The sequence below is a fragment of the Balaenoptera ricei genome, chromosome 9 (genome assembly GCF_028023285.1).
Source record: "Balaenoptera ricei isolate mBalRic1 chromosome 9, mBalRic1.hap2, whole genome shotgun sequence".
NCBI classification, from domain to species: domain Eukaryota; kingdom Metazoa; phylum Chordata; class Mammalia; order Artiodactyla; family Balaenopteridae; genus Balaenoptera; species Balaenoptera ricei.
The window spans coordinates 77,659,157-77,680,003 of record NC_082647.1 but is presented as its reverse complement, the minus strand read 5'-3'; the positions used below and the strand labels follow the sequence as shown (position 1 = coordinate 77,680,003).

Below are 20,847 nucleotides of genomic sequence, written 5' to 3'. Positions count from 1 at the left end.
TCCAGTTACTTCAGGAATTTTTCTTATAAATTTAATAACATAGTTTATATTACTGCAGAATGTCATTATGAATGGATATTTTTCTTATATAAAATTTTATTTAAAAGTAAAATTTCAATACCCAATTTTGCTTATAGTGTGAGAAGTATAAGTTTACTTTCATGTAGAACTCAACTTCTTGCATGTAAAACTCTGTAGGAGCTTGAGATATTTAATGTCCTTAAGCCCAGACACATTTACCTTGATGTTGCAAGAGAAAGAATTAAAAGAAAGAATTAGGAACCTGGTTATTTATGGCATAAAGTTGAACGTCCAAATGTGAATTGAAAAGATGAACAGGAGAAAATTGATAGGAGAATAGCAGTAGCAAAGAGAAATAATAGTTAAGAACTATTATCAGTAGACCTGGTTTTGAATTCAATCTTTTATCGCTTAGTAGGCATGTCTGTAGATAAGGTAAGTTCTTTAAGTTACAGTGCATAAGGTTCATTAATTTAATAATGTACTTCTTGATACAGTGGTTTAAGCTGTCATGGTTAGCATGTTCTTGAACTTACAGTTAGGTGAAGAGGTGCAAATAGGGATAAAGCTGAGGGAATCAGTAAACATGAAAAAATATCATAGAGTTTGTGACAAATGCTATATAGAGAATTCAAATCACATGAGTAACTGGGTGGCTGTTTTAGATTAGGTAGTCAGGGAAGACCTCACTGAGGATCTGAATAATAAGATGATCTGGCACAGTTTTTTTGCTTTTCATTTTTGTTTTTGTTTAGTTCAGTTTGTTGGTGCTGGTGGAGGTAGAGGTGGTAGTGGGGTGTGTGTGTGTGTGTGTTGAGGGGTGAATCTTCTGGGCATGAATAAACTTGGCATGTTCGAAGGGCAATGTGGATGGAGCAGAGTAGGCAAGAAGGAGGGGGCAGATTGTAAAGATGTAAAAGAGTCTGGATCATATAGTATTTTGTAAGCCAACTAAGGTTTTTTGGCTTTTATTTAAAATGTGATTAGATACTCTAAGTGGGTTTTGATAAAGAGAGTGATGTGAACAGTTTATGTTTTAAAAAAGATCATTCTGCCTGCTGTTTGAAGAATAAATTTTTAGGAGAGAGACATGTAGCAGCAGGGAGATGAATTAGAAGCTTGTTTTAGTAGTCCCAGTGAGCCATAATAATGACTTGTCCTAGGGTGGTAACACGGAGGTGGTGAATAGTTACTAGATTCTGGAGATATTTTGGATATGGAGTAAGCAGAATTATTCATAGACTGGTTGTGAGATGTGAGAGAAAAAGAGGAATCAGAGATGACCTCAAGTTACTGGGCTTGAGAAGCTAACGGGGTAGATAGGTGTGTTGATTCATGAGGTGGGAAAAATTGGGAGGAAATATTTAGGGAAGAAAATAAAGAGTTCCCTAGACTGCATTGAATTTAAGGTGCCTTTTAGACATCTAAGTGGAAATGTAAATAGGCAGTTGGGTACAGAGTTTGGGGTACTGGGGAGAATTCAGGACTGCAGATAAAGATTTAGGAGTCATCATTAGCAGGCACAGAAATCATTTCTACCCCCATAAAAATAGGTAAGATTACTTTTGGAATACATACAGCTGAAGATGATCAGGGGGACCAGTACTGATCCTTATCACAGTCACATATAGTATTTGGTGGTCAGAGAAGGAGGAACCAGCAGAAGAGACCAAAGCAGGAAGAAAACAAGAACAGTGGTCTCCCAGAAGCCACAAGAAAGAACTATTTTACCTCATGCTCCCATGAGGTCAAATGAGGTAGAAATTGAAAGTGACCATTGGATTTGTCAGAGTGATTTGGACAGAGGCTGCCCCTGACAAGAGCAGTGTTAGTGGAAGTTGGGGAACGGAGCTCAGTTGGAGGAGATGAAAGCAAACTGAAGAAGTGGTGGCAGCATTTGGAAATAATTCTTACAAAAAAGGTTGGGATGTGCAGTGGGAGATTTTGTGTGTGTGTGTGTGTGTGTATGTGTTATTTTTTTTAAAAAGATGGGTGATACATCATAGGAATGACGTAGGAGAGAAGGAAAAATTATCTTGCAGGGGAAAGGATAAAGAACCAAAGACATTGAGACTATAAGAGCAGAAATGGTGGAAGGACTGGTCTTTGGCAGGAGCAAGGATGAGAGGCAATGCAGGAGGTGTGCGTCTAGACGCACACAGATGGGCCGATCTTGCTGTAGGAGGATGAAGCGGTTCCATGTACTGCTTGTGTTTTCCTCGGTGAAATAAGAACTGAGGTGGGGGTGGAATATTTGAGGAAAAAAGGAGATGGTTTGAAATGGTCATTTTGGAAAGTGGGAAAAGCAAACTTTGTTCTGTGGAAACATAGGGTAGCTAAATAGTGTTGAGATGTGTTTTTGTGAATTTAAAGTTAGACTGTATGGTGTGTTGTGTTTTTTCCTTCAGCAACGGGCAGGTGCAGGGGAAGCGGGAGTTAGGATTTTTGCAAGGGAGAAATTATAATGTTGGCTCTAGAATCTATCCTGGGTAAGGAGAAAAGTGAAGAAATTATGTGTGTTGAGGGGGACGGCAGCACGCAGGCTGCTGCAGATAAGAGGCTAGTCTCAATAAGCAGGCAAGTTAGACCTAGTTTTGTTTTTTGTTGTTGTTGTTGTTGTTTTTGACCTTAAGAGACCATTAAGACTAGTTCCGTTTTGCTTTTCATCCTGTGCACCTCATTTTGCCCAAGAAGTTCAGACTTCGAATGTCATCTCTTGTCATCTAGATTCATGGATTTGTGCATAGCCTAATTTGACTCAAGTTCCCCACTGCTGGGACCCACCCTCCACTCCTTCCCCAAACCCTTCTGCTGTACTTGATGGAGCTCATGGTCAGCAAAATCCATTATATCCTCCACCGTTTCTCTGAACGTTCCCCTTTCCTTCTGAAAGGTGCTGTTCATGAAACCTGGTTATTTTTTTGCACTGCTTTTCCTGTAACCATCTCAAATGGGGATTTTGTTTTTCTCTTACACTTTGGTACTGGAGGGCAAGTAGGAGATGTTGGTGTTTTCTTTATTTCCTATTGCCCTTTCCACTTTTTCTTTTCCCTTGCAATTTGAGCTCTTGAAAAAAAAAAATGCTAACAGGTTATGTCACCCCTGCTTGTCATTGTCATAGTGACTTCCCTTTTGATCACTTTCCTTCATTCATTGATTGCTTTAGCACCAGTCTCACTGTCTGTCTCTCCATTACTACCTCAGTCACATTCTTGCTGGCTTCAGCCTCCATTTGTGGATGACCCGTGGCTTCTCCTTCCTTCCTCTCCTTCCTCTCCTTCCTCTCCTTCCTCTCCTTCTCAAGCAGCAACCCACTCCCCATGGCCCAGCCATAGACCTTGTTATAATCAAAAACTCTCACCTCTAATAGTGTGGCTGTAGGCATCTCACTCTGACCTCCACCTTCTCTTCACAACTCGCTTCCTTTCGGTACACCTCAGCCATTTCTTTGACCACATCTTGACTTAAAATTCAGTTACTCTGCAGTTCTTCACTGTTTCATTTCTCCCTCCCTGCGGCCACATCTTCACATCTTTCTGTGGTTCTGTACTGTCACCACTCCTTACGTATACATTCAAACTTTTGCTCACCTGCTCCCTCCCCACTCCACCCCCGCCTCAACACTTTAAATTTCAGTCTTCTGTCTTTCCTCCACATATTAAAGGCACCTACCCTAGCAATTTACTTGGCCAAAGGAAACCACAAAACATCACTTAACTTTTCTCAGTCAAACCTCAAGTGGACGCAGAGCACTACCTTGCTGTATTCTTTTGTCAAGCTATTCTCTCACTTCCGGAGAAGACTGTTTCACACCCTTCTCCTTCTTTATTCCCAGCTAATGAACTCTCTTATTTCTCAACAAATGTAAAGCAATGTTTCTCTCACCAAAGTTGCCAACCTATCTGGTAGGCAGAATAATGACCCCCAAATATGTCCACTTCCTAATCCTTGGAACCTACTGAATGTGTCACCTTAAATGGTAACGGGGAATTAGGTTGCAGATGAAATTGTTTGCTAATCAATTGCCCTTGAGATATGGAGATTATTCTGGATTATTCAGGTGGGCCCAGAGTAATCATAAGAATTCTTATAAGTGAAGAAAGAGGCAGAGGAGAGAACCAGTGGGATGGAAGCATGAGAAAGTCATGATCCTCTCTTGATGGCTCTAAAGATGGAGGAATGGAGGGAATTCCCTGGCGGTCCAGTGGTTAGGACTCAGCACCTTCACTGCCGGGGTCCAGGTTCGATCCCTGATTGGGGAACTGAAACCCTGCAAGCTTCGTAGGGCAGTCAAAAAAAAAAAAAAAAGGAGGAATGGGGCCCTGAGCCAAGGAATGTGGGCAGCCTCTAGAGGCTGAAAAAGCAAAGGAAACAGATTCTCCCCTAGAGCCTCCAGAAGGAACACAGACTTGCTGACACTCTCATTTTAGCCCAGTGAAACACATTTCAGACTTCGGTCCCCAGACCTGTAAGACAATAAATTTGTGTTGTTCGTGGTGATTTACCACTAAGTTAGTGGTAATTTATTACAGCAGTCATAGAAACATTCATTCAAATATTGGCCCATTCTGTAACCTCCTTGCAATACACTACTGCACATTCATATACTTTGTCTTCTCTTTTTAAGAGTGTGGAACTGTTCTGACTCCTAAGGATAACCCTTCTGTAAGGTGCCCTGGGCCCCACCACCTCTTGTTTAATCAAGGACCTTGCTTCTGCATTATCCTTTCTCTCTGTGCTGCATTAACAGTTTTCCCTCTTTAGTGGGTTGTACCAATTTGTAATATCTCCCTTCTTAAAAAGAAAAAATTGACCTCTTGCTTCCTTCAAGTGTCACACCCCAGTCAAAGCCACCATCAACTCTCACTTAGGTGGTTCTTCCCTGGACCACTTCAGTTACCTCCTAACTGATCTTGCTGTATATTTTCTTCCCTCTTACAATCTCTTCTCCATATGGCAGCTAGAGTGCCCTTTGTAAAGTATTACTTAGGTGACATTATTACTGTCCTGCTTAAAACCTTCCATTGGCTTCTTTTCCATCATACTTTAAATTGCAAGCCCTTTCTAAGGCCAATATGGTCTGGCCCCAACTTTTTCTACCATTCTACCCATTTCTCTCTGCTGCAGCTGCACTGACCTTGTTTCCCTTTAAGCAGACCAGCTCATTTTTGTCCTAATGCCTTTGTACTTGCTGTTCCCTCTACCTGGAACTCTCTTCCTGCAGGTATTTCTGTATTCACACCTTTGCTTCATTTTGTTCTCTGCTCAGATATCCCCTCTTATGCTCATCCTGTGGTAGCACCCTTCTGTCATCCTCTTCCCAAATATTTATTGATTAACTTGGCATCAGGTTTATTTTATTTTTTCTTTTGCAGCCTGAAATTTTAGGTAATAGAGGACAGCAATAAAAGGTAGTGGTGGTAAATGTGAAAGGGTATGGAGGTTTTTGAAGGGGAAGAAAGAAGAAATGGTTTGGAAATAGCCATGAGGGACAAAGGAAATACATACCTCACCTACAAGGACTTGAGGAAGTAGGATGTAAGAGAAAAAATAATAGTGCCATCAGGAAATGGCTCTTCCTCTTAGCTGATGAATAGATTTCATTAGATAATCTGTGTAAAACATTTAGCACAGTTCCTTGTCTGTAATGTCAACCAATAAATTTACTTCCAGTGGCAGTATATGTCTTTCCTAACTTTCTTCCTCTTCTTTCTTTTTTGAGAGGGAAGGAGCAGAGATCTTATAGGAAGACCCCTGTCAAAGGGACTAGTACTTGAAAAATGGGACTAAATCAGAGTAGTCTGAGATTTACAAATCTCAAAAATAAATAGTTCTTGGGGAATTAAGATGTGCCAAATGAGTCATAGAATCAATTATCAGTGGCTTACCAGGTGTCATCAGAGCCTTAAGTAATGCTGCAGATTGGGCAAAATGCTTTCTCCTTGCCACCCAGGCATACAGTGTCCTTATTCTACTGAAAATTATTTTATTGAGAAATCACAGCTAGATACTATTGCAGTTAAATTATGTGATGATCAATAAACATTAAAATAATCCCCAAGCAGGACAGGAATAAAGACGCAGACGTAGAGAATGGACTTGAGGACACAGGGAGGGGCAAGGGTAAGCTGGGATAAAGTGAGAGAATGGCATGGACTTATATACACTACCAAATGTAAAATAGATAGCTAGTGGGAAACAGCTGCATAGCACAGGGAGATCAGCTCGGTGCTTTGTGACCACCTAGAGGCGTGGGATAGGGAGGGTGGGAGGGAGACGCAAGAGGGAGGAGATACGGGGATATATGTATATGTATAGCTGATTCACTTTGTTATAAAGCAGAAACTAACACACCATTTTAAAGCAATTATACTCCAATAAAGATGTTAAAAAAAAAAAGAAAAGCCCCAAAAGAAACTTAACTCAAATAGCTCTCCTCCAGGATTTCTCTGCGACCCTTTTCTCTTCCCATGCTATCCATAAATAAAACTAGAAAGCCCTGCAATAGTATGGAATTTATATGATTCTTTTTTTTTTTTAAATAGGAAGTTTTTTGTTTTTTTTAAATTAATTAATTTATTTATTTTTGACTGTGTTGGGTCTTGGTTTCTATGCGAGGACTTTCTCCAGTTGCGGCGAGCGGGGGCCACTCTTCATCGCGGTGCGCGGGCCTCTCACTGTCGCGGCCTCTCCCGTTGCGGAGCACAGGCTCCAGACGCACAGGCTCAGTTGTTGTGGCTCACGGGCTTAGTTGCTCCGTGGCATGTGGGATCTTCCCAGACCAGGGCCCGAACCTGTGTCCCCTGCATTGGCAGGCAGATTCTTAACCACTGCGCCACCAGGGAAGCCCTGTATGATTCTTAAGGTGTACAAATATTTGAAACTTTCGTGGATTTCTAGATGTTTTACATGGACGGGTTTCAAGAACATGTATTTATGACATAATAACTGAAATTTTATCACCTTATTAAAATGTTTTTATTCATGTGACATATTTGATGAATATATGATAGATAAAATATTGGAGGAATTTTTTTTTCTGTTGGATATAAATATGCAACTTTACTCTTGCTTAACTTTGAGAGATTTGAGTCTTCTGTTTTCTTTTTCTTTTTTCCAGAGAGTGAAGGGCATTGCCCAAGTCACATTGCAGTGATGTGTCGAGGCCGAGTTTTTGTGTTCGATGTAATGCATGAAGGATGTTTGATGACCCCACCAGAGATCCTCAGGTTTTCACACTACTTTCTTTTTTTTTTTTACTCTGTATATATTTTTAAATTTATTTTATTTATTTATTTTTGGCTGCTTCGGGTCTTAGTTGCGGCAGATGGGATCTTCATTGCAGCATGCAGGATCTTTCGTTGTGGCGCGCGGGCTTCTCTCTAGTTGTGGCACGCGGGCTCCAGAGTACGTGGGCTCAGTAGTTGCGGTGTGCAGGCTTAGTTGCCCCGTGGCATGTGGGATCTTAGTTCCCGGACCAGGGATCGAATCCGCGTCCCCTGCGTTGGAAGGTGGATTCTCAACCACTGGACCACCAGGGCAGTCCCTCATCCCTCAGACTACATTCTTTTTTAATTTAATTTATTTATTTATTTTTAATTTTTGGCTGTGTCTGGTCTTAGTTGCGGCACACGGGATCTTCGTTGCGGTACATGAGCTTCTCTCTAGTTGTGGCACAGGGGGCTTCTCTCCAGTTCTGGCGCCTGGGCTTCTGTCTAGTTGTGGTGTGTGGGTTTTCTCTCTCTAGTTGTGGTGCCTGGGCTCCAGAGCATGTGGGCTCTGTAGTTTGTGGCATGTGGGCTCTGTAGTTTGTGGCATGCAGGCTTTCTAGTTGCAGCGCGCGGGCTCAGTAGTTGCCCCGCGGCATGGGGGATCTTAGTTCCACCCAGGCATCGAATCTGCGTCCCCTGCATTGGAAGGCGGATTCTTTACCACTGGACCACCAGGGAAGTCCCTCAAACTACTTTCTTGAGTCTCATTAGGTCTTTTTTTTTTTTTTTTTTTTTTTTCTCATTAGGTCTTAAGCTTTTGCTTGAGTTAAAAAATAAATGTTCAAAATTATCTTTTTAGAAGGTGACGGTAAGGTGAGAAATAAGAATTTTATATATGCTAATGTTTAAAAATCTGTTTTTATTTTATTTTTAATTTAAATTAACTTTAAATTTTACTAGATGTATATGAATATATTCTCCTTGGAGAAAAGGTAAACATTACAAATATTACTCATCCCATTCCCTGTCCCCAAATTAATCACTTGCTAGCTTGGTATGTTCTACCCTTCCAGATCTGTTGCAGTGAATTTATATGCACATACAGATTTTAAAAGAAGAACATATATGTATATTTTATATGTAGTATATATTACATATATACAAATAGTATGTACATATAATAGTGTATACAGAGAGAGTATTATTTTGTATGTTTTTTGTTTTTTCTTTAATAAATTTGTTTATTTATTTTTGTCTGCGTTGGGTCTTCGTTGCTGTGCGTGGGCTTTTCTCTAGTTGTGGCGAGCGGGGGCTACTCTTCGTTGTGGTGCGCGGGCTTCTCATTGCGGTGGCCTCTCTTGTTGTGGATCACAGGCTCGAGGCTTGCAGGCTTCAGTAGTTGTGGCACGTGGGCTCGGTAGTTGTGGCTCCCGGGCTCTAGAGCGCAGGCTCAGTAGTTGTGGTGCATGGGCTTAGTTGCTATGGGGCATGTGGGATCTTCCCGGACCAGGGCTCGAATCTGTGTCCCCTGCATTGACAGGCGAATTCTTAACCACTGCACCACCAGGGAAGTCCTGGGTATAGTTGTTTTACAATGTTGTGTTAGTTTCTACTGTACAATGAAGTGAAGTTCCCTGTGCTATACAGCAGGTTCTCATTAGTTACCTATTTTATACATATTAGTGTATATATGTCAATCCCAATCTCCCAATTCATCCCATCCCCCCTTTCCCCCCTTGGTGTCTATACGTTTGTTCTCTACATCTGTGTCTCTATTTCTGCCCTGCAAACCAGTTCATCTGTATCATTTTTCTAGATTTCTGACTTCACTCTTTTTTTTTTTTTTTTTAAAAGAGATTGGAGTTTATTTATTTATTTATTTATTTATTTTTGGCTGTGTTGGGTCTTCGTTTCTGTGCGAGGGCTTTCTCTAGTTGCGGCAAGCGGGGGCCACTCTTCATCGCGGTGCGTGGGCCTCTCACTATCATGGCCTCTCTTGTTGTGGAGCACGGGCTCCAGACGCACAGGTTCAGTAGTTGTGGCTCACGGGCCCAGTTGCTCCGCGGCATGTGGGATCTTCCCAGACCAGGGCTCGAACCCGTGTCCCCTGCATTGGCAGGCAGATTCTCAACCACTGCGCCACCAGAGAAGCCCCTACTTCACTCTTTATGACACTTTCTAGGTCCATCCACGTCTCTACAAATGACCCATATTTGTTCCTTTTTATGGCTGAGTAATAGTCCATTGTATAATTTGTACCACATCTTCTTTATCCATTCATCTGTTTATGGACATTTAAGTTGCTTCCATGACCTGGCTATTGTCAATAGTGCTGCATATGTTTATATTTTTAAAGTTAGTATTATGGAAAATTTCCAGATGTAGCAGGAATTGTATAATGAAGCTCCTCCATGTACTCACACCCAGCTTCAACAGTTATTAACTCCTAGCTTCAACAATTGTAAATTCATAGCCTCGTTTCAGCTATACCTCCTGTGCCCCTCCCGTCACTCCCCCATGGATTATTTTAAAGAAAATCTCAGACGTAATATCCTTTCACTATAAATAGTATGACTCTCTAAGATATAAGGAGTCTTAAAAACATAAATATACATTACCATTATCACACCTAGTGACTTGCTTATTCTAAAAAGTTATCAAGAATTCTTTAATATGTTAATATATCAGTACAGTCAGTTGTTCAAATTTTCTAGATTGTCTTCTAAATGTTGAATTGTATGAAGGTATATATATTTTATATTATTTTTATTGAGTATTACAAACATGTACACAAGCACATACAGAAGTACATAGCTAATTACTCATGCAGCCACCACGCAGGTCAAGACACAGAACGTTCCCATTACTCCAGAAATCCCCCTTATACCACTTCCCAGTTACTGGGCTTTTGTTCCTTCTCAAGGATAATCACTTAGCTTGCTTGCAATTTTTATTAGTACAAAAAATGCTGCTGTGAAAATTCCTGTACAAGTCTTTGTTGTATACATGCATGCACTTCTGTCTGATTACACTCAGGAGAGGACTTGGGGAGTCATAGTGTATGTGTATGTTCAGCCTCAGTGGTTGTGCCAGCTTTCCAAAGTAGTTGTGCGAATAAGCACTTGAACTAGTGTGTTCAACACTAGGAGTGTTGTAGGAGTTCCTTATACATTCTGGATATGAGCTTTTCATGGGTTTCAAAGTGTCTTTTTTTTTTTTTTTTTTTTTTAAGAATTTCACATTTATTTATTTATTTATTTATTTATTTATTTATTTTTGGCTGTGTTGGGTCTTCGTTTCTGTGTGAGGGCTTTCTCTAGTTGCGGCGAGCGGGGACCACTCTTTATTGCAGTGCACGGTCCTCTCACTATCGCGGCCTCTCTTGTTGCGGAGCACAGGCTCCAGACGTGCAGGCTCAGTAGTTGTGGCACACGGGCTTAGTTGCTCTGCAGCAAGTGGGATCTTCCCAGATCAGAGCTCGAACCCTTGTCCCCTGCATTGACAGGCAGATTCTCAACCACTGCGTCACAGGGAAGCCCCCAAAGTGTCTTTTTGATCAACAAAAGCTCTTCATTTGAATGTAGTCTAATTTATCAATCTTTTACGATACAGATTGTACTTTTTGCGTACTGTTTAAAATTTTTTTTTCCTAACCCAGTGTTAGGAAGATATTTTCTTTTTTTAAAAATTAATTAATTAATTAATTAATTTTTGGCTGCGTTGGGTCTTCGTTGCTGCACACGGGCTTTCTCTAGTTGCAGCGAGCGGGGGCTACTCTTCACTGCAGTGCGTGGGCTTCTCATTGCGGTGGCTTCTCTTGTTGCAGAGCATAGGCTCTAGGTGCACAGGCTTCAGTAGTTGTGCTGTGTGGGCTCGGTAGTGTGGCATGTGGACTCAGTAGTTGTGGCTCGCAAGCTCAGTAGTTGTGGCGCATGGGCTTAGTTGCTCCATGGCATGTGGGATCTTCCTGGACCAGGGATTGAACCTGTGTCCCCTGCATTGGCAGGTAGGTTCTTAGCCACTGTGCCACCAGGGAAGTCCCTTGCCTATTTTTCTTTCTTTTTTAAAGATAGAAAAAAAGAAATAACACTTTATTTCCAGATAATTAAAGAATCTAAAATGATCTGTAGAATTAGAATTAATAAGTGACTTTAGCAAGCTGGATATGAGGTCTTCATATAAAAATTAATATTTCTATATACTAGCAATTAGTAAAAGAAAATTTAAGATAGAATTTACGAAACCTCTTTTTTTTTCCACACACACACACACACACACAGACTGTATTTTATTTTTACAAGAGATAAATAAACTGACACCAGGCATTGTAAATGGATGACCACAACAGAAGCAACAATGATTGCAATTACCAAACACGAAACACACTCATACTATGTCATAATATTGACATTCAGTCCAGTAATCCTCCACCGTAACAGCTCCTTTACTTTGCAGTGAAAATTGATTTGTATATTTTTTGCCTCTGAGTCCTTGTGGGATTTTTTTCTTTTTTTTATTCAAACAAAGTCACAAAAATTATAATCATCCTCATCAGTTCACTCACTCCCATGTAATTAATTTTTTTTCATCTTGAAAAAAGATGTTAGCACTTTTATGAATTCATCAGTTTTCCATTAGAGTTCTGAAAATGCTTATTGATTCAGTTCAGCAGTATAGTCAGTTACCAGAAACCTGTACTTGTCAGAGTCTTTTCCATGAATTCCTTGAAGATGAAACCCTTTTATAGGAACATTTTTGCAAAAGCATCAGAGTACACCCAGAACTGTCTGTAAATGACAAAAGACTTAAAAATGACCATGGTTAAAGATTTGATGAAAGTTGATAATAGTGCAATTGACAAGGAAATTTAGTTATTTCTGAGATATACATTTAAAAGTAATAACTAGAATTATGACTTATAACATTATAGCAGAACATAAAAGATTTTTAGAAATTTCATGTAATGTCTGAAACATTTATATTAACATATTTCCATATAAATAACCCAAAGAAAGTTTAGTATTAGTTGTTTTTTTTTGTTTGTGTTTTTATACTGCAGGTTCTTATTAGGCATCAATTTTATACACATCAGTGTATACATATCAATTCCAATTGCCCAGTTCAGCACACCAGCATCCCCACCCCACCGCGGTTTTCCCCTTTGGTGTCCACACGTTTGTTCTGTACATCTGTGTCTCGACTTCTGCCCTGCAAACCGGTTCATCTGTACCATTTTTCTAGGTTCCACATACATGGGTTAATATACGATATTTGTTTTTCTCTTTCTGACTTACTTCACTCTGTATAACAGTCTCTGGATCCGTCCACGTCTCAGCAAATGACTCAATTTCGTTCCTTTTTATCGCTGAGTAATATTCCATTGTATATATATACCACAACTTCTTTATCCATTCGTCTGTCAATGGGCATTTAGGTTGCTTCCATGACCTGGCTATTGTAGATAGTGCTGCAGTGAACATTGGAGTGCATGTGTCTTTTTGAATTATGGTTTTCTCTGGGTATATGCCCAGTAGTGGGATTGCTGGATCATATGGTAATTCTATTCTTAGTTTTTTAAGGAACCTCCATACTGTTCTCCATAGTGGCTGTATCAACTTACATTCCCACCACCAGTGCAAGAGGGTTCCCTTTTCTCCACACCCTCTCCAGCATTTGTTGTTTGTAGATTTTCTGATGATGCCCATTCTAACTGGTGTGAGGTGATACCTCATTGTAGTTTTGATTTGCATTTCTCTAATAATTAGTGATGTTGAGCAGCTTTTCATGTGCTTTTTGGCCATCTGTATGTCTTCTTTGGAGAAATGTCTCTTTAGGTCTTCTGCCCATTTTTGGATTGGGTTGTTTGTTTCTTTAATATTGAGCTGCATGAGCTGTTTATATATTTTGGAGATTAATCCTTTGTCTGTTGATTCGTTTGCAAATATTTTCTCCCATTCTGAGGGTTGTCTTTTCGTCTTGTTTATGGTTTCCTTTGCTGTGCAGAAGCTTTGAAGTTTCCTTAGGTCCCATGTGCTTATTTTTGTTTTTATTTCCATTACTCTAGGAGGTGAATCAAAAAAGATCTTGCTGTGATTTATGTCAAAGAGTGTTCTTCCTATGTTTTCCTCTAAGAGTTTTATAGTGTCCGGTCTTACATTTAGGTCTCTAATCCATTTTGAGTTTATTTTTGTGTATGGTGTTAGGGAGTGTTCTAATTTCCTTCTTTTACATGTAGCTGTCCAGTTTTCCCAGCACCACTTATTGAAGAGACTGTCTTTTCTCCATTGTATTTCTTTGCCTCCTTTGTCATAGATTAGTTGACCATAGGTGCGTGGGTTTATCTCTGGGCTTTCTATGTTGTTCCATTGATCTATGTTTTTGTTTTTGTGCCAGTACCATATTGTCTTGATTACTGTAGCTTTGTAGTATAGTCTGAAGTCAGGAAGTCTGATTCCTCCAGCTCCGTTTTTTTCCCTCAAGACTGCTTTGGCTATTCGGGGTCTTTTGTGTCTGCATACAAATTTTAAGATGATTTGTTCTAGTTCCGTAAAAAATGCCATTAGTAATTTGACAGGGATTGCATTGAATGTGTAGATTGTTTTGGGTAGTATAGTCATTTTCACAATATTGATTCTTCCAGTCCAAGAACATGGTATATCTCTTCATCTGTTGGTATCATCTTTAATTTCTTTCATCAGTGTCTTATAGTTTTCTGCATACAGGTCTTTTGTCTCCCTAGGTAGGTTTATTCCTAGGTATTTTATTCTTTTTCTTGCAGTGATAAATGGGAGTGTTTCCTTAATTTCTCTTCCAGATTTTTCATCATTAGTGTATAGGAATGTAAGAGATTTCTGTACATTAATTTTGTATCCTGCAGCTTTACCAAATTCATTGATTAGCTCTAGTAGTTTTCTGGTGGCATTTTTAGGATTCTCTATGTATAGTATCATGTCATCTGCAAACAGTGACAGGTTTACTTCTTCTTTTCCAATTTGTATTCCTTTTATTTTTTTTTCTTCTCTGATTGCCGTGGCTAGGACTTCCAAAACTATGTTGAATAATAGTGGTGAGAGTGGACATCCTTGTCTCATTCCTGATCTTAGAGGAAATGCTTTCAGTTTTTCACCATTGAGAATGATGTTTGCTGTGGGTTTGTTGTATATGGCCTTTATTATGTTGAGGTAGGTTCCCTCTATGCCCACTTTCTGGAGAGTTTTTATCATAAATGGGTGTTGAATTTTGTGAAAATCTTTTTCTGCATCTATTGAGATGATCATATGGTTTTTATTCTTCAGTTTGTTAGTATGGTGTATCACATTGATTGATTTGCGTATATTGAAGAATCCTTGCATCCCTGGGATAAATCCCACTTGATCATGGTGTATGATCCTTTTAATGTGTTGTTGGAGTGTGCTTGCTAGTATTTTGTTGAGGATTTTGGCATCTATATTCATCAGTGATATTGGTCTGTAATTTTCTTTTTTTGGTAGTATCTTTGTCTGGTTTTGGTATCAGGGTGATGGTGGCCTCATAGAATGAGTTTGGGAGTGTTCCTTCCTCTGCAATTTTTTGGAAGAGTTTGAGAAGGATGGGTGTTAGCTCTTCTCTAAATGTTTGATAGAATTCACCTGTGAAGCCATCTGGTCCTGGACTTTAGTTTGTTGGAAGATTTTTAATCACAGTTTCAATTTCATTACTTGTGATTGGTCTGTTCATATTTTCTATTTCTTCCTGGTTCAGTCTTGGAAGGTTATACCATTTTAAGAATTTGTCCATTTCTTCCAGGTTGTCCATTTTATTGGCATAGAGTTGCTTGTAGTAGTCTCTTAGGATGCTTTGTATTTCTGCAGTGTCTGTTGTAACTTCTCCTTTTTCATTTCTAATTTTATTGATTTGAGTCCTCTCCCTCTCTTTCTTGATGAGTCTGGCTAAAGGTTTATCAATTTTGTTTATCTTCTGAAAGAACCAGCTTTTAGTTTTATTGATCTTTGCTATTGTTTTCTTTTTTTCTATTTCATTTATTTTTACTCTGATCTTTATGATTTCTTTCCTTCTGCTAACTTTGTGTTTTGTTTGTTCTTCCTTCTTTAGTTCCTTTAGGTGTAAGGTTAGATTGTTTACTTGAGATTTTTCTTGTTTCTTGAGGTAGGCTTGCCTTATTTTTCTGTTGGCTATTTTTTTATTATTGATTTGTAGTAATTATATTTCGGAGCACTGATCCTTTATCAGTTATACAGATTGCAAACATTTTCTTCCAGTTAACAGATTTTTTTTGGTAATTGAACAGACATGGTTAATTTTGACATAGGCAAAATTATCCATCTTTTAGGTGTTTTGCTTTTGTGTCTTGGATAATCTTTCTGTACGTTCCAGCTATTTTTTAAAATTTCCAAAGTTGACATAAAATTATTAGATCAGGCTTGTTAATTGTATTACTAAAACCCACTCTCCCAGAAACATGTGATCCATGGGCTGAATTCAGCCTGTGGCCTGTTTTGCTTGGATAACAGAGAATTTACATTACTATTTAAAAATCAGGAGAATTCAGAGAAACATATGGATTTCTGGTTGAATTCACACAAAAATTTTGATTTCTGGTTTCTTTTAAAAAAGTACATCAAAGTGTTGTTCAGATCTTTAACTCTCTGTTGATTCAACTTCACAGGTGGTTTTCTTGCTTCCCTACATGCTCTACAGTCATCTGTCCTATGACTTTAAAATTCATATTTGATTGTATCTCAGTTTTGCTTAATTCTTGAATGGTTTCTTTGGGTCTAGAATACAGTCCCAGTTTATTTATTTATTTATTTTTTAATATTTTATTTCTTAAATTTTTATTTATTTATTTATTTTTGGCTGTGTTGGGTCTTCGTTTCTGTGCGAGGGCTTTCTCTAGTTGCGGCAAGCAGGGGCCACTCTTCATTGCGGTGCGCGGGCCTCTCACTAACGCGGCCTCTCTTGTTGCGGAGCACGGGCTCCAGACACGCAGGCTCAGTAGTTGTGGCTCACCAGCCTAGTTGCTCCGCGGCATGTGGGATCTTCCCAGACTAGGGCTCGAACCCGTGTCCCCTGCATTGGCAGGCAGACTCCCAACCACTGTGCCACCAGGGAAGCCCAAGTCCCAGTTTTTTAGTGGTGGTCTGGATTTCACCTTCACCTGTCCCCTTCAGCCTTGTCCTGCTCTTCCTCCCTGTGCATTCTATACTCCTACCCCATTTTTGCTTGCAGTTCTAACATGTTAAGTTATCTGTGATCTTTGCTTGTGCTCATGCTTTCTGTTTGGATTGCCTTCTCCTGCCTTGTCCACTTTTTTTTTTTTTTTTAATTTATTTATTTATGGCTGTGTTGGGTCTTCGTTTCTGTGTGAGGGCTTTCTCTAGTTGTGGCAAGTGGGGGCTACTCTTCATCGCGGTGCGCTGGCCTCTCATTATCGCGGCCTCTCTTGTTGCGGAGCACAGGCTCCAGACGCGCAGGCTTAGTAATTGTGGCTCACGGGCCTAGCCGCTCCGTGGCATGTGGGATCTTCCCAGACCAGGGCTCGAACCCGCATCCCCTGCATGGGCAGGCAGATTCTCAACCACTGCGCCACCAGGGAAGCCCTGCCTTGTCCACTTTTAAGTAAGAATTCCTTCTTGTGCTTTATGTTTCTGTTCATAGGTCACCACAAGGTCACTACTTCCTATTTTATGTCCTATTTCATGCTTTCCCATTCCCTTTCTTCTCTTCATGGCCCAAGGACTTAGACTCCTTTAGACTCTCTGTACGCCTCGTATTTATCTTTATTATATTGATTATTAAATTGTATTGAAGTCATTTCTGTATTTTCACATGCAGATGGAGCTCTAAGAGACTACTTACCAGGTCTTTTTTTTTTTTAATTCCCTCTGCTTAGTACAAAGCAGAAGTGTGTGGGTGTGCATGTGTGAGTGAATTGAGTGATTAGGCCAGTCCTATGCATTAGGAAATTTTATTTAGAAACATAAGATACATATTAGAAGTGTAACATAGATTGGTCAGATTCTGAATCTTAGTGAGTTGGAGTCTGAAAAGAGATGTATTAAAATTTGCAGTAATCCAGTAAAGAAGTAAGAGGTTGGGGCTTTAAAATATGGGACACTCTACATGAACAATAAGGTCCTACTGTATAGCACAGGGAACTATATTCAGTATCTTATAATAAACTATAATGGAAAAGAATCTGAAAAAGAATATATATATGTATAACTGAATCAGTTTGCTGTACATCAGAAAGTAACACAACATTGCAAATCAACTATACTTCAATTAAAAAAATTTTTTTTAAAAAGATGGGATAAATGCAGAAAATGTTTTGGAGGTAAAGTTAATATGAATTGGTCACTGGATTTAGAAAGAAAGGAAGCTGTTAAATGTGACTGAGTAAGCAGATAGTATTGTAACGGGAGGAGGCAACAGACGAGGAGGTACCTTTTCAATTTTTTTCTTGTTTTTAATAATAGCTTTGAGACAGTTCACACACCATGCAGTTCACCCATTCAAAGTGTACAATTCAGCATTTTTTAGAATATTCAGAATTGTGCTATCATCTCCACAATCAATTTTAGAACATTTTTGTCACCCCCATAAGTAACCCTGAGCCCATAAGCAGTAACTCATTTGCTCCCCAACTCTTACCCTGTCCATTAGCGGACATTTCTCATATTTCCCAAACACTTCCACCCCACCAGCCCTAGGCAACCTTTCTATCTTTCACTTAACTTTCTATCTTTATGGGTTTGCCTATTCTGGACATTTCATATAAATGGAATCTTAAAATATATGGCCTTTTGTGTCTGCATTCTTTAGTTTAGCATATACGATGTTTTCAACATCCATCCATGTTGTAGCATGTATTAGTACTTTCTTCCTTTTTTTGGCTGAGTAATATTTCATTCTGAGGCTATGCCACATTTTATTTAATCATTCATCAGATGGACATTTGGGTTGTTTCTACTTTTTGGCTGCTGTGAGTAATACTGTCCTGGACGTCGGTGTATAGGTTTTTGTGTGGACCTGTGTTTTTATTTCTCTTGGGTATATATACCTAGGAGTAGAATTGCTGGATCATAACTCTATGTTTAATTTAACCATTTGAGGAACTGCCAAACTGTTTTCCAGTATGACTGTACCATTTTACATTCACATCAGCAGTATTTGAGGATTCCGATTTATTTTCATTCTCACCAGCACTTGTTATTGTCTGCCTTTTTGATTGTAGCCATCCTAGAGGGCATGAAGTGGGATCTCATTGTGGTTTACAGCTGCATCTCCATAATGACAATGTTGAACATATTTTCATGTGCCTGTGACCATTTGTATATCTTACTTGGAGAAATGTCTATTCAAATCCTTGGCCAATGTTTAATTGGGTTATTTGTCTTTTTTATTGTTGAGTTGTAAAACTTCTTTAGATATTCTAGATATAAGTCCCTTATCAGATATATAAACTACAAATATTTTCTCTCATTCTAGAGTTGTTTCTTCACTTTCTTCATGGCCTCTTTTTTTCCAGAAAGTCTATCTATCTATCTATCTATCTATCTATTTATTTATTTATTTATGGCTGTGTTGGGTCTTCGTTTCTGTGCGAGGGCTTTCTCTAGTTGTGGCAAGTGGGGGCCACTCTTCATCGCGGTGTGCAGGCCTCTCACTATCGCGGCCTCTGTTGCTGCAGAGCACAGGCTCCAGACGTGCAGGCTCAGTAATTGTGGCTCACGGGCCTAGTTGCTCCGTGGCATGTGGGATCTTCCCAGACCAGGGCTCGAACCCGTGTCCCCTGCATTGGTAGGCAGATTCTCAACCACTGCACCACCAGGGAAGCCCTTCATGGCCTCTTTTGAAGGACAAATGTTTTAATTGACCAAGTCTAATTTATCTATTCTTTTGTTACTTGTGCTTTTAGTGTCATATCTTAGAAACCATTGCCTGATCCAAGGTCATGAGGATTTATACCTATGTTTTCCTCTAAGATCAATTTTTTAAAAATTTGTATTAATAAGGAGGGGTCAGGGAGATAATTTTTAAATTCCAAATTTAATTGGGAATGTTGACAGAAATTGAGGTAGATATATCCAATAAGCATTTGGAAATTTGGTACCAGAAATTTAGAGAGAAAATGGGGTTGAAGTTAGAGATTTGGTTGCCTTTTATATAAAGGTGATGGTTGAAGCTATTAAAGTAGTGGATGAAATTACCAAAGGAGAAACTTGTAGAAGAGGTTGGGGGAGGCCAGTGAGAGAAATTTGGTGAAACACACATTTGACAGTGGAACGAGAACAAATGGTTAGTGAAAAAGACCAAGTAGTCAAGAGAGTTAGGGAGACCACAGTGGAACAGTGCTACAAAAGCCAAGGCAGAGAGAATTTTAAGATTGACTCCTGGGTGTTAAACACTCTGCAATGAGAAAAATAAGACTGAGATAAAGCTGCTAGGTTTTATGGGATGCCATTGGTAACATTCAGAAACGTACTTTCAAGATAATCACTGGAGGACAAAACCCGATTATGGTAAATTAAAGAATGAGTGGGAAGTAATGAAGGCAGAAACAAGATTATGAGGACATATCAAGGGTAGAGTATTTTAAAAGTAGGTGATTCTGAAATATAAATATTGTTAATACAAATCTTTGTGCTTTTAAATATCAAAAATTGCATGTGTAGCTGAAAACAGGTGCATAGATAGCCAAATTAAAGGAAAAGAGGGGTTATTTTAGTTACCAAATCTGTACCTCTTTTTTTTCTATGAATAGAGAAGTTATTTTTAAACCACTTTTGAGGTATGATTGACATACAGAAAGCTGTACATATTTATTGTGTGCAACTGGATGAGTTTGGAGATAGTTTCATCAGTGTATACTTATCACCACAATCTATGTCCTAAACATATTCATTACCTCCAAAGGTGTCCCGCCCTCTTAATTTATTTTTAATAATTTTTTTTGTGGTAAGAACACTTACGTTAAGATCTCCCCTTTTAGCAAATTTTTAAGTGTACAGTACAGTATCATTAACTACAGGAACTATGCTGTACAGTAGTTCTCTAGGACTTACTCATCTTATATAACTGAAACTTTGTATCCTTTGACTAATGCCTCCTCATTTCCTCCTTAGATCAGCCCCTGGCACCCACCATTCTATTCTGCTTCTAAGAGTCTGACTATTTTAGATTCCACCTGTAAGTGATACCATGCAGTATTTGTCCTTCTGTCTTTAGCACATTTCACTTAGGGTAGTGTCCTCCAGGTTCATTCACATTGTTGCAAGTGGTGGGATTTCTTTCTTTTTTAAGGTAGAATAAAATTCTGTTTGTATGTGTATATCACATCTCGTTTATCTATTCATCCCATCGTTGAATATTTAAGTTGCTTTTGCCTCTTGGTTATTGTGAATAATGCTGCAAGGAACATGGGAATGCAGATGTCTCTTTAAGATCCTGATTTCAGTTCCTTTGGATATATACACAGAACTAGGATTGCTGGATCATACAGTATTTCTATTTTTAATTTCTTGAGGAACCTCCATAGTTTTCTGTAGTGGCTACACCAATTCAGAGTCCCGCCAACAGTGCAGAAGGGTTCCCTTTTCTCCACATCATCGTC

The 20,847-nt window shown here is 39.2% G+C and overlaps 1 protein-coding gene across 5 annotated transcripts in view; it reads left to right on the top strand.

The window, feature by feature from the left end:
• CROT (carnitine O-octanoyltransferase) overlaps positions 1-20,847 on the top strand; it is a 105,676-nt gene that overhangs the window by 9,891 nt on the left and 74,938 nt on the right. For all 5 annotated transcript variants that reach the window (XR_009505074.1, XM_059934017.1, XM_059934015.1 and 2 more), the window contains exon 7: positions 7,142-7,250. Coding sequence is in view for 4 of the 5 variants with exons in the window: in XM_059934017.1 (XP_059790000.1) it covers positions 7,142-7,250 (109 nt within the window). In the remaining variant the exon portion in view is untranslated. The remainder of the gene's footprint in view (positions 1-7,141; positions 7,251-20,847) is intronic.